Below are 12,821 nucleotides of genomic sequence, written 5' to 3'. Positions count from 1 at the left end.
CTAGGGAATATATATATATATATATGAATGATTTACAACTCACAACTTACCTGGAAAGTGTATGAATCAACCAAAAAGTGAAATAAAAGGTTTTTGTAATGATAAAGTCAAACGCCGATGCTTGAATCTTCAAGTAATATGGCTAAAACGAGCAAGAACACAAAGGGCAGAGGTGGGTGACAGCTGGGAATGTTATAATTATGGTTCAGGGAAATTGTGGGTGAAGAACTATGTTATGTTTAAATAGAATAAACAAAAGCGAACCAATTTTAGTTAGTTTACTCGTTTAAGAAACCGAATCAAGTTTTAACAATCAAATCAACATTATATGCAGCCAAAATTTGTTCTTGAGGAAGGGGTAATGTATGTGGACAAGTACATAGTCTATATTAGTTTTCTTGGGGCTTAAATCACGCGATATGGTCCAAAAATAAGCGATTTTGTACCAAAAACGAACAAGGAAACAAGATAATCAAAAGAATATGTACAGGCACCCTATGGCGCCGCACGATGGCCAAGGTCTCCTATGGACGCGTGACGCTCTAGCCTAGGATGGGGAAGGTTTGTTTTGGCAGCTTTGGTCCTTGAACTATCTAAAAAGGTTAGATATCGATTATTTTAGAGTTAAATTAAGGAATGAACAACTTTGAAAATATAAAGGATATAAAATGAAAATACATTAAGGAATACCTATAAATGTTTGGTTTTATTGATAATAAGGATCCAAATAATGTTCCCGAATCGGGTTATATGTAAACGAATACGAGTACGAAAAATCCGAGATGTTACAACTGCATCATCAAAATCTTACTTCCGATCATATCATAACTAGGATTCAGTCCAACAAGGAAATGAATTAACCTTTGATCCTCTTCTCTTTTAGCAAAGGCATGAGCAGCCCCATAAGTGCAAGAAGTGAAACAGCCCAGCTACTGCCGCACCATAATATTGTCCGCTTTGGCCGGGACATACCACCATCGCCTCACGGATTTGCTTTTGGTTGCCCTGGTGGAAACTTTCCAGGAGGTCACTCATCCTGATACTACTTCCACCAGAGTACGCTTAACTGTGGAGTTCTCTTATCCACTATCATTAAGCAACCAAAAAGTGTTATGATGAGGAAGGTATTCACCTCCTTATAAAGGAGGCTTGGTTCTCCTCCCCAACTGATGTGGGATGTCACAATCCACCCCTCTTAGGGGTCCAGCGTCCTCACGGGACCTGGCTCCACCGGTCCGGCCCTGGCTCTGATACCATCTGTAACAGCCCAGCTACCGCCGCATTATAATATTGTCTGCTTTGGCCGGGACGTACCACCATCGCCTCACAGATTTGCTTTTGGTTGCCCTGGTGGAGACTTCCCAGGAGGTCACCCATCCTGATACTGCTTCCACCAAAGCACGCTTAACTGTGGAGTTTTCCTCTCATCCACTACCATTAAGCGCCCAAAACGCGTTATGATGGGGAAATTATCCACCTCCTTATAAAGAAGCCTTGGTTCTCCTCCCCAACCGATGTAGGATGTCACAAATTTAAACTGATTTATAAACGTTGATTATATAAAATTTAAACTCACTCAGCTCAAACTGACTTTGTGTGTATGTTAGTTTGATTTTTCAGGTTAAAGATTGGAGATTATCGGTTGGAAGTGCTAGAGACTACTCGGGCGGTTGAAGGCATTCCTAGTCAGAGATTTCAAAATAAAATGAATATTTTTATTTCATATTTAACCTTGGGCACTTTTCGCGTTTTTGGGAATTTTGGTATTATTCCACTGTTTATTTACTCTCAACTTGTTTTAAATAAAATGAATTGTTTTGGTTTTAAATATTTATGAATTTTGGATATGATTACCAACTGTAGGATTTCCGGGATTTGGGGTCTTACAAGTTGGTATCAGAGCCAAGGTTCGAGGGATCCGAGCATTCTTGAATGCTTGGACTCGAACTGCAAGAGGAAGGACTAGAAATGCCAACCGCGAGTAGCTACACGCCAAAAGGTAGGTTTATATTTTTATAAGCATTATGGTACTATTATGTGCATATTTGTTTAAGTGCTAGATAGGATGCTAATATGGTTAGGGACAGGGGTGCTTAGAACGGGCGGGTAAAGTAAATGATTAATAACACTTGATCATCAACGTTATTAGTAGTTTACCCTTACTTTCCATGTTCTAAATGCTACTTGTGCTTGACTGTTTTAGGGTTCTGTCTTTGTAGGGATAGGATATGGCTAACACTCATGTCGTTAGCGTTAAAGTTCGTCTCGTTCCTTAAATTCTCTTGTTCGTATCTCATCCTCTCGAATGCTTTGCCCGTAATTGTTTAACTGAGGTGTAGCATGCTGTCACTCAGGGTTTCCTTTTTACTTGACCGCTTCAATCCCTCAATCCTTCAAGAACGAATGTGTAATGATTTTAGCCAAGTATTGGTGTAATATCATTCCAAGTACCTTTCTACTTGTTGAGCTACGGGCTTTGTTCCTGTTTGTAGGCTTTGTGCCCGTAAGGGTTTTGTCTCTTCCGTTTCTTGTATGATTAGATGATTAAGATTTGTCTCAATCTGCGCCCGTTCCTGTATAGCGGGATTCGGGGACGAATCCCATTTTAAGAGGGGTAGACTTGTAACGCCCGTAAATTCCGTTAATCGACTCAATCATTTATAAATGTTTGTTTAAAATCCGGGGTTTCATCTTCCTAATTTAGAGCCTTGTAATATGTTTTAAAAGTCCGTTTATCTATCCTCTTGCTTAAATCCTCGCCTCTTATAACTTAATGTGTTAGATTAGTATATAGCACCTGGCATTTTCGTTTAACGGCATGCACGTTGTAGAGTTTGTATTTTAATCGGGACTCGATCTGGCATTCCTCGGGGACCTCCTTGTAATTCATGTATATCGTGTTATTCAACTTTTGGCACAAGACATCTCAATTTCCAAATTCGAGGGGCTAGAGTGTAAATTTAATTTTATAACATGAAAGTCCTAACCCCTTCCCCCTATTGCGATCGGCAGATGCTAGGAGGGGGCGTTCTCCTCGTTTTTTGTGCGTATTCCAGCCATCCTCCAACCTCCCAAGACAAATTCCAGGTCGGTACTAACCCTAATACAACTTTTTTTGTAACGCCCGTAAATTTCGTTAATCGGCTCGATCGTTTATAAATGTTGGTCAAAAAGCCGGGGTTTCATCTTTCTAATTTAGAGCGTTTTAAAAGTCCGTTTGTCCATCCTTTTTTCCCAAAACATCCCCTCTTACGACTTAAAGTATTATACTAGTATGTAGCACCCAACATTTTCGTTTATCGGCATGCACGTCGTAGAGTTTGTATATTTATCGGGTTTGAACCGGCTTACTTCGGGGACCTCCTTGTCATACCCATATGTTGAATTACTTAAGTTTCATTCAAGTGTCACAACTTTCAACTTGGAAGGGCCAGAACGTAACATTTTATATTATAATAAAAAACCAAAACCCTAGCCCTCCTAGAACCTGCGATCGGCAGCAGCAACTCACCCAAACCATCCGATTTTTCTCTTTGCAGCTGTGATTAGGCCCTAAGAATCCAATTCAAGGTTAGTCCCATGTTCTCTCTAGCCTTTTACACCTTAAACCATCCTTATACATTGCGTATTGGTCGTTAAAGTTGAGTTTTGATGATAACAGTTTGCTGACAGATTCATATACGTTTATTGTAGAGTCTGTAACTCGATGAAAATATACTGTTTTTGATCGATTCTTGATTCCATGATGTTCTACTTTGAGTCTAGTTTCCAGAAAGATATAATACGTAATTTTTGGACGAGATTTGAATACTTTTTATGATTTTATAAAATCGAGTGTCAAACCTGATGCGGGACGACGGATTCTGGTCCGTCTTCCTGACATCATAACCATTTTTCGACAAGTCTAAATTGATTGGTTCCGCTTCTGGAAGTTAATATTTTGAGTTAGGAACCAAACCCAATTGGAATCGTTTAATTTGGCTGGGTAATGAATTTTATAAAAATAAAACCATTTTGTTGCGCAGCTGAAATAGCTGCACATACCTTTCTGTGTTGGAAGAATTTTTATGATTTTTGTGTCCACTAGAAAAATATAATAAAAATATTTTTATAAACTTAAGATATTTATGCAACACTTTTAAAAATTTAATAATTTAATTCCATGGGTTTCCTATGTAATAAAATACATCTTTGCATGCTAAAATCTGCATGTTATATTCGTATTGATCGATAAGTTCGTTTTAGGCTTAACCGGTGGCTGCCCTTTCTCGCATCTTTCGGGGCTGTTATAATTGAAGTTCATGCTCCGTCAACTTCCTAGGTATGTCACTTACAACATACTAAAATTTCTTGGCCAATGGAGGTATTTAGGTCGGTTAATCGATTTTAGTTCGAAAACTAGGGTTTATCGGGTGTAGAATTGTAAATTGTTGAGTTTGATGCATTAATCGGTTGGATGACCAACCGAATCAGTTTGCATGGCCCTAGGGGAGTCTAAGGGTTGTGGGAAAATTATATTTTTGATACTCGGGGCTGTTTTGGTTGGTGATTGGTCAATCGAGTCGGCGGTGCGCGAATTTTCGTTTAAATGTTAAATTGAAAGTTGTAAAAAGGAACAGTCAACCCTATCAACTCGGGTGACATAATTATGATGTAAGAAAAGGTTAAGATGGGAATTTAGTCCATTTGGGGCTGATTCGTTTGACAATTGGTTTTAAGATTTATTACTCGCGTATTCGACTCGATTTGATTACCGGCGGGTGAGTTGTGCATCATGGTTAGCCCCGGCCATAATCGTAGGATGGATTTCGTTAGTTGAAGGGTTTTAGGGCTGAGGTAAAGTAATTGGGTTTGGGTTGGGCCTCGGCCCAAGTTGTTGGGCATGGGGCCAAGTGTTAGGCCTTGGGCCATGTTGTTGGGCCTTGGGCCAAAGTATTGTGCCTTGGGCAAAGTGGTTGGGCCTTGGGCCAAAGTGTTGGGCTTGGGCGGCCCATTAGGCAAGTGTGTCCTTGCAGTTTAGTTTAGTAACGCGTTGTGTATAATTTACAGGCCCTTGCTTGTGATTGTGCACTTAGGGATTTCCTAGCTTATTGCAGGTGTTCGTTTGATTCGGGTGAGTTCATGATGCCCTTTTTACTCTTTTACGTTTTGGGCTAGCATACACACCGAAATACAATTTTAAACGATTTTACTCGTTACAATGATTTGAATAATTTTACATGGTCTCACTCGTGATGGTGCATTTTGAAAGCTATATTTGAATTATTTTATATGCCTTAGGATATTTTAGACTCGTTCACGGTCTTGTGTCCTTAAGGTTACATAAACTATTGATGGTCTAGACTCGAGGACATTAGCAGACTTGGTAGTAATTGAATATGAGTAGACCTATCTACTTAGTTCCCGTATGGGATGATATATATATATATATATATATATATATATATATTTATGTAGGAATATATATATGTATGTATATATGGAGGTATGTATGTACGTATGAGGATGTGTACCTTATAGCCTACGATTGTGTAATGATATTTAGTTTCTCGTGACTAAGAATGATGTATGTAGGCTTATTGATGTGTGTGTGCATGGTGATTCACGGCCGGGTCAAATATATTACTCGGGTTGTACCCGTGGTGGAGAGGCCCATGTGACGTGATCATCATTTTGGCGGGTAAAATATATTACATGGGTTTTAAAATCCCGTGGTGAAGAGGCCCGTTGATGTTGAGCCGTGATCGGGTCAAATATATTACTTGGGGAAGACCCGGGGTGAGGAGGCCCGTATTACGTGCTTGGATGTATGAGCCGGGATCGGGTCAAATATATTACTCGGGTTGCACCCGTGGTGAAGAGGCCCGTACCCCGTGCTTGGATGTAAGAGCCGAGATCGGGTCAAATATATTACTCGGGTTGTACCCGTGGTGGAGAGGCCCGTATCTCGTGCTCGGATTTCTAAGCTGTGACCGAGTCAAATATATTACTCGGGTTTGACTCGTGGTGGAGAGGCTCGTGTCACATGCTTAGGTCTTACCGTGTCCAGGTCAAATATATTACTCGAGTCTTGACTCATGGTGGAGAGGCCCGTGTACGTGTGTTCGAAGATGATTGTATTACTTGGTGAATTATATATAATTTATTTTATTTATACCTTATCTATTGTTTATAACTATAGCTTTGAAATAAAGTATGAATTATTGTTTATGAAAACTTGACCTCACTTAGCTCAAGCTGACTTTGTGTGTATGTTAGATTGACTTTCAGGTTGAGGATTAGAGATTCCGCTTGGACGTGCTAGAGACTACTCGGACGGTTGAAGGCACATCTAGTCGAAGAATTAATAACGCAAACTGTTTCTTTTAAATTATTACCATAAGTATTTAAATTTTAATTTTGGTCACTTTCCCTGGTTTTGGGAATTTTGATGTTATCTATTCCGCTGTTTACTACTCTGAAACAATTTTAATGAGATGAAGATTTCAAATAAAACGAATATTTTATTTACAATTGATTTTGGACACCTGTACCCGTGTTTTGGGATTTTTAATACTTAAACTTTTCCGCTGTTATTTACTCTGAACTTGTTTTAAATACAAAGAATCGTTTGGTTTTAAATTTTTGTGAATTTGTGGATGTGATTACCAACTGTAGGATTCCCGGGATTCGGGGTCTTACATTTTTTCACCATTAAAACCTTTGTTGAACATGTTAGGGTTGAGTTTTGATGATAACAGTTTCTGGCAGATTCGTACTCGTTTATTGTTTCGTTCGTAAATCGGTGAAAATATATTTTTTTGATTGATTGTTGTTCCCATGATTTTCTACTTTGAGTCTACTTTCCAGAAAGGTATAATACGTAATTTTTGGATGAGATTTGAATGGTTTTTATGATTTTATAAGATTGTGTGTCAAAGCTGATGTAGGGTGACGGATTCTGGTCTATCTTCCCGACATCATAACTCTTTTTTGACAAGTCCAAATTAGTTTATTCCACTTCTGAAAGTTCATATTTTGAGTTAAGATTACCACCCAATTGGAATCAGTTAATTTGGTTTGGTAATGATTTTTAAACAAATAAAACATTTTTTCTGCGCACTGAAATAGCTGCACGTACCTTTCTTTGTTGGAGAAATTTTTATGATTTTTGTGTGAATTGGAAAAATATAATAAAAATATTTTTAGATACCCAAGACATTTATAAAACTCTGGTAAACATTTCATAATTTATTCCTATGATTTTCCAATGAAATAAAATACATCTTCGCATGCTAAAATTTGCATGTTATACTCGTTATTGATCTATACGCTCGTTTTAGGCTTAACTGGTGGCTGTCCAATTGTGTTCTTTTCGGGGCTATTTAAAGCGAGGTTTTGCTCCGTCATCTTCCTAGGTATGTCATATGTATTACACTTTAGTATCGTGAGCTGTGAAGCTCGTTTGATTGATCAATTGTCGATAGATTGAAAACTAGGATTTCGGTTGTCTATATTTTTTTAATTGTTGCGTTTAGCGTGTTGTTTGAGGGAATTAACAACCAATTCATATTGTGTAGCCTCGGTATGTTATACGGCTGTGAAAAATTTAATTTTTATGTTAATGGGGCTGAATTGGTTGTCAGGGTCTCAAACAGGTCGGCACAACGCAAATTCGCGTTTAATTGGTAGTTTGTGTGTTGTTCATGCAAATTACCAACCCATTCAACTCGTGTAGTGTCATGTGGACTTGTTGGCTGTAATTATACTAAGTTTGGTCCACACATGGCTGAGTTGGTTGCTAAGTGCATAAACAACTCGTTAACACGCGTATTCGATACAATTAACAACTTTCGGGTGTAGTTTGGAAATCCTTTGTCCCCGAAATTAACTAAGGGTGGTTTTGGTAAATACATGGCCTCGGGGGCTGATGTAATTGAATTTAGTAAGTTCGAGGCTTTAGTTCAATCAAATCATGTTAGAACGTCCGCAGGATAAACGAGTCGGTGCGGTTTAGTTAGTAATCTTTATGTGCAATCCGATAGGCTTGTGATTTGTGGATTGGCTTAGAGGTTCTCTATCTCGTTGGTATTTGCGTGACTCGTGTCAGGTGAGTTCATGATGCCCCTTTTTAACTCTTTTTACGTTTTGGGCTGGCATACACATCATATTACAATTTTACCCGATTTTACCCGTTTAAACTATTTGGATTATATTGTATAGTTTTACTGGTATCGTATATTTCTATAGTTATGTATAAATTTCTATCATATGTCTTAGGATATTCTTAAAACCGTTTACGATCACATATTCCCGAAAAATTATATATATTATTCATTGTCTAGGCTTGAAGATGTTATTAGGCCTTGTTTTATCTGCTAGACTAGTCATTATTATAGTTTACACATGATGATGTTGTTCGGTTGATCGATTGGCTAAGATTTATAATATTGGTAGTCTATGCTTGGGGACAGTATTGGACTCGTTCATAACTACATATTCTTTAGAACTATTTATTATTGATAGTCTATATTTGGGGACATTATTAGACTCGTTTATAATTACATATTCCTAGAAATCATATATTATGGATAGCTTGTATTTGAGGATAATAATAGACTCGTCTATAATTATATGTTCCCGATATTATATACTAAAGGTTATTCTTAATAAAGTTATTTGGTTGATTGGTTGTAGTATTATTTGTATTTGTATATTTATGAGACCATGTGTGAATTATATTCTATGTTTTAGGATATTTTAGACTCGTCTTATATTCCTTAAGGTTATACATATTGTATATGGACTAGGTTCGTGGATGTTATTTGGTCTGGTACTAATTGAATACGAGTAGACCTATTTATATTAGTTCATATTTTGGACTGACTTACATATATATTACCAGATGGCCTACGATTACTGAAATTATTTTGTTCCTTATGACTAAGATTTATGTGAGTAGGCTTATTGATGTATGTATGCATGGTGATTATGGTCGGGTCCAATATATTACTCAAGTTTTTAAATCCCGTGGTGGAGAGGCCCATGTAGCGTAATCATCATTTAGGCGGGTCAAATATATTACTCAGATCCTTGATTCGCGACTTGTGATTCGTGGTGGAGAGGCTCGTCTCTTGCTAAACCCGCAACCGGGTCCAATATATTACTCGGGGAAACCCATGGTGGAGAGGCCCGTATTGCATGAATTTTCTGTAATAGGGTCCAATATATTACTCGAGTTACGACTTGTGGTGGAGAGGCCCGTATTACATACTGTTTTCTGCTACCAGGTCCAATATATTACTCGAGTTACGCCTCGTGGTGGAGAGGCTCGTGTTAGCATAAATACTTAAAAGGAAAAATATATATTTATTTATTTATAATTTTCAAGATATTTGTACTTTTGAAATTTAAACTGATTTATAAACGTTGATTATATAAAACTTGAACTCACTCAGCTCAAGCTGACTTTGTGTGTATGTTAGTTTGATTTTTCAGGATAAGGATTGGAGATAATCGCTTAAACGTGCTAGAGACTACTCGGATGGTTGAATGCATTCCTAGTCAAAGATTTCAAAATAAAACGAATATTTTTATTTTATATTTAACCTTGGGCACTTTTCCCGTTTTTGGGAATTTTGGTATTTATTATTCCGCTGTTTATTTACTCTGAACTTGTTATAAATAAAACGAATTGTTTTGGTTTTAAATTTTTATTAATTTTGGATATGATTACCAACTGTAGGATTCCCGGGATTCGGGGTCTTACAATAAGGAATGGTATTGATAGCATTCAACTCGTCCCAGTTCGACTTTATTTTAGCAAAATAAGTAGCAATTTCATTACTACCTTGAGTGCTTTGGCAAAGGTTCTTTTGTAATTGTTAAATTTTAGCACCATTTGCCTGCCCATATCGAGAGTTAAGCTCATTCCAAAGGATTTGAGCTGTCTCGGCATACAAAACACTATCAAAAATATCATGATTGAGAGCGTTGAGGATCACCCCCACCAGGTGCTCAAACTTTAGCTGAACCAAGTCGAAGATTGGTTTATTATTCTGATAATCCTAATTTTCCACCGTATCACGGACCTGTACCAACCATAGATGAACAAGCAAACGAGATACAGGAATAAGCCCGCTTGATTGAAGAATTTTATACAACCAATCTTCCTGATGAGGAAATGCAGACTTATATAGCCAATCCTCACCTGTATCCGAGAGAAAACGCTTATCTTTTTCCTTCGGCATCCGCACCGGTAGGGTATCCCAACCCACCCAACTCGGTGATGGATGAGTTAAGAAACGAAAGGATCAAGAAGAAAAATATGGGTGATAAAATCATAAAAAAATGTGATAAGATGAAGAATATGGTTAAGAAATGGACCAAAGATTAGGATTATATAACTACTAATGTTGTATTTTTATCTTTTTGTAATACTATGAATAAAAGTTTCGGTATTGAGTTTTAAATTCATGTATTCATATGATTTACAGAATGTCTGAACAACGAGAAACCCGAGTCAGTCAAGGGAATCAAGCTGATAAAGCAAAGACCCCTGAAATTAATAATTCACTGCCTAAAGAATACATTGAAGGAATTCGTGATATGATAAAAGAAACAGTTGCTCCGTTAATCAAAGAAGCGGTGACTCCTTTAATAAAAATTGTTCAAGACCATACCGCGAATTCAGAGACTATGGCTAGATTAAAATCAAGATCAATTAAACAACCAAGTCATAGCATATATGTTCATTCTAAACCAAAAGATTCCAAAAGGACGAGGGATGATAAAACAAAAGATAAGGGATATGAGAGTTCTACTGCTGAGGGAGCCAAGACAAACAAAGAAAAGGAAAGTCAATACGGGATGTACGTTTAAGGACTTTCAAGTATACATACCGAAAGAATTCTATGGGGATAAAGGTTCGATTGTTACTCTTCGTTGGCTCGAGGAAATGGAGTCAATAATTATTATCAGTAAGTGTACCGAAGAGGAGAGTATCCAGTACTCGTCCCAGATGTTTAAGGGAGAGGCGCTGGAATGGTGGAATACATTGATAGACGTGAAAGGAAGAAGCAATTTGTATAATCTTGAATGGGAAATTTTTATAGAACTGATCAAACAAAGATTCTGTCCTATCCACGAGGTTGATCAGATTCAAGCCAAGCTTTGGAACCACAAGGTTATTGGCACCAATATCAAGGAATACAACACTAAATTCCTTGAGTATTGCAGGCTTGTTCCACATCTTGTTACTCCCTAATATAACAAGGTGACTCGATATATTTATGGTTTGCCAAAGGAAATCCGTGATCATGTGAGATCACACATGCCTGCAACAACTGAGTCTGCTATTGAGATGGCTGGATATTTGATGGATAGTATGATTAGAAATCGAGAGGAGGAAAGGAAGATGATGACTGAGAAGAAGCGTGAAGTTGATGAGAAAAGAAAATTTGAAAAATGGAAGGAGAGGTCGGCCGCATTTAACCGAACGATGCGTAAAAACTGTGGTAAGCGACATGATGGGAGGTGTTTGAAGCCTACACCGAAAGTTGATGTTCGCAAGTTTGATCCATATTCAACTTGCAACTTTTGTAAACGACCAGGACACAAGGAGGAGGATTGTAGGAAGAAATTAATCGTCTGTTTTGATTGTGGTGAGAAAGGACACTTTAGTGCGGAATGCACTAAGGAAACCGACAGTTGGAGGCGCCAGTGGTAGTGGTGCCAGGAATGAAGTCAAGAGGGGAAATTCCCGTGCATTCATGCTTAACACTCAGAAGGCGGGAGAATTACCAGACGTGATTACTGGTACGTTTCCTATTAATAATGTTTATGCTAGGGTTTTATTTGACTCAGGAGCCAATCAAAGTTTCATAGATTATAAGTTTTGTAGTCTACTGAATGAACCTCTAGCTAAACTAAATAACCAATATGAATTAGAAACGGCTAACGGATCATTAATCAAAATATCTGAGGTATTAAATAGTTATATTACCTTAGCCGGATATGAAATGCCAGTGCAATTGTTACCAATGGAATTAGCTGGATTTGATATTATTTTAGGGATGAACTGGTTAGCCGCTAACCAAGCCCGAATATTATGTGATGAAAAAGCTATTGAAATCTTAACTCCAAATAGGAAGATTGTTCGAATAGCTGGTGATAAGTATTCTGGTAGAATTGGAATTATTTCAAAAATAAAAGCAAGTCATTGTTTGGATAAAGGTTGCTTAGCATTCATGGCTTATGTAACCAAGGAGCCCGAGCCTAAGAAACTAGAAGAGGTCCCAATTGTCACTGAATTCAAGGATGTATTTCCTAACGAGTTGCCTGGAATTCCGCCAGATCGAGAAGTTGAGTTCAGATTCGACTTAGTTCCGGGAACAGCTCCAATTGCTAAATCTCTTTATAGATTAGCACCAACTGAGATGAAGGAACTGAAAAGCAGTTAGACGAGTTATTGGAAAAAGGATTTATACGACCAAGTTCTTCACCCTGGGGAGCTCCAATATTGTTTGTTAAGAAGAAAGACAGATCAATGAGGATGTGTATTGACTATTGGTAATTGAATAAAGTCACGATCAAGAATCGATATCCGTTGCCAAGGATTGATGATCTTTTCGATCAATTACAAGGTGCAAGTTGTTTTTTCAAGATTGATCTTAGATCCGGGTATCATCAACTGAAGGTTCAGGAATAAGATATATCCAAGACTGCATTTAGAACCCGATACGGACATTATGAGTTCACTGTTATGCCTTTTGGACTCACTAATGTTCCAGCGGCTTTTATGGATATGATGAATTGAATCTGCAAACCTTACTTGGATAAGT

At 37.7% G+C, this 12,821-nt stretch overlaps 1 protein-coding gene across 1 annotated transcript; it reads left to right on the top strand.

The window, feature by feature from the left end:
* Positions 1 to 11,750: 11,750 nt before the first annotated feature.
* On the top strand, positions 11,751 to 12,440 carry LOC143581853 (uncharacterized). The gene has a single exon (XM_077064536.1). It carries the CDS (start codon positions 11,751 to 11,753, stop codon positions 12,438 to 12,440), a length of 690 nt encoding a protein of 229 aa, XP_076920651.1.
* The last annotated feature ends 381 nt before the right edge of the window (positions 12,441 to 12,821 follow it).

The sequence above is a fragment of the Bidens hawaiensis genome, unplaced genomic scaffold, assembly GCF_021521415.1.
Source record: "Bidens hawaiensis isolate Kalapana, Puna unplaced genomic scaffold, B.hawaiensis_p1.1 tig00031208_1, whole genome shotgun sequence".
Taxonomy (NCBI): domain Eukaryota; kingdom Viridiplantae; phylum Streptophyta; class Magnoliopsida; order Asterales; family Asteraceae; genus Bidens; species Bidens hawaiensis.
This window is presented reverse-complemented; position numbering and strand designations above follow the sequence as displayed.

What these genes read in the sequence shown, in the direction of transcription:
- LOC143581853 (XM_077064536.1), top strand. Translation starts at nt 11,751, where the DNA reads ATGCTTAACACTCAGAAGGCGGGAGAATTACCAGACGTGATTACTGGT.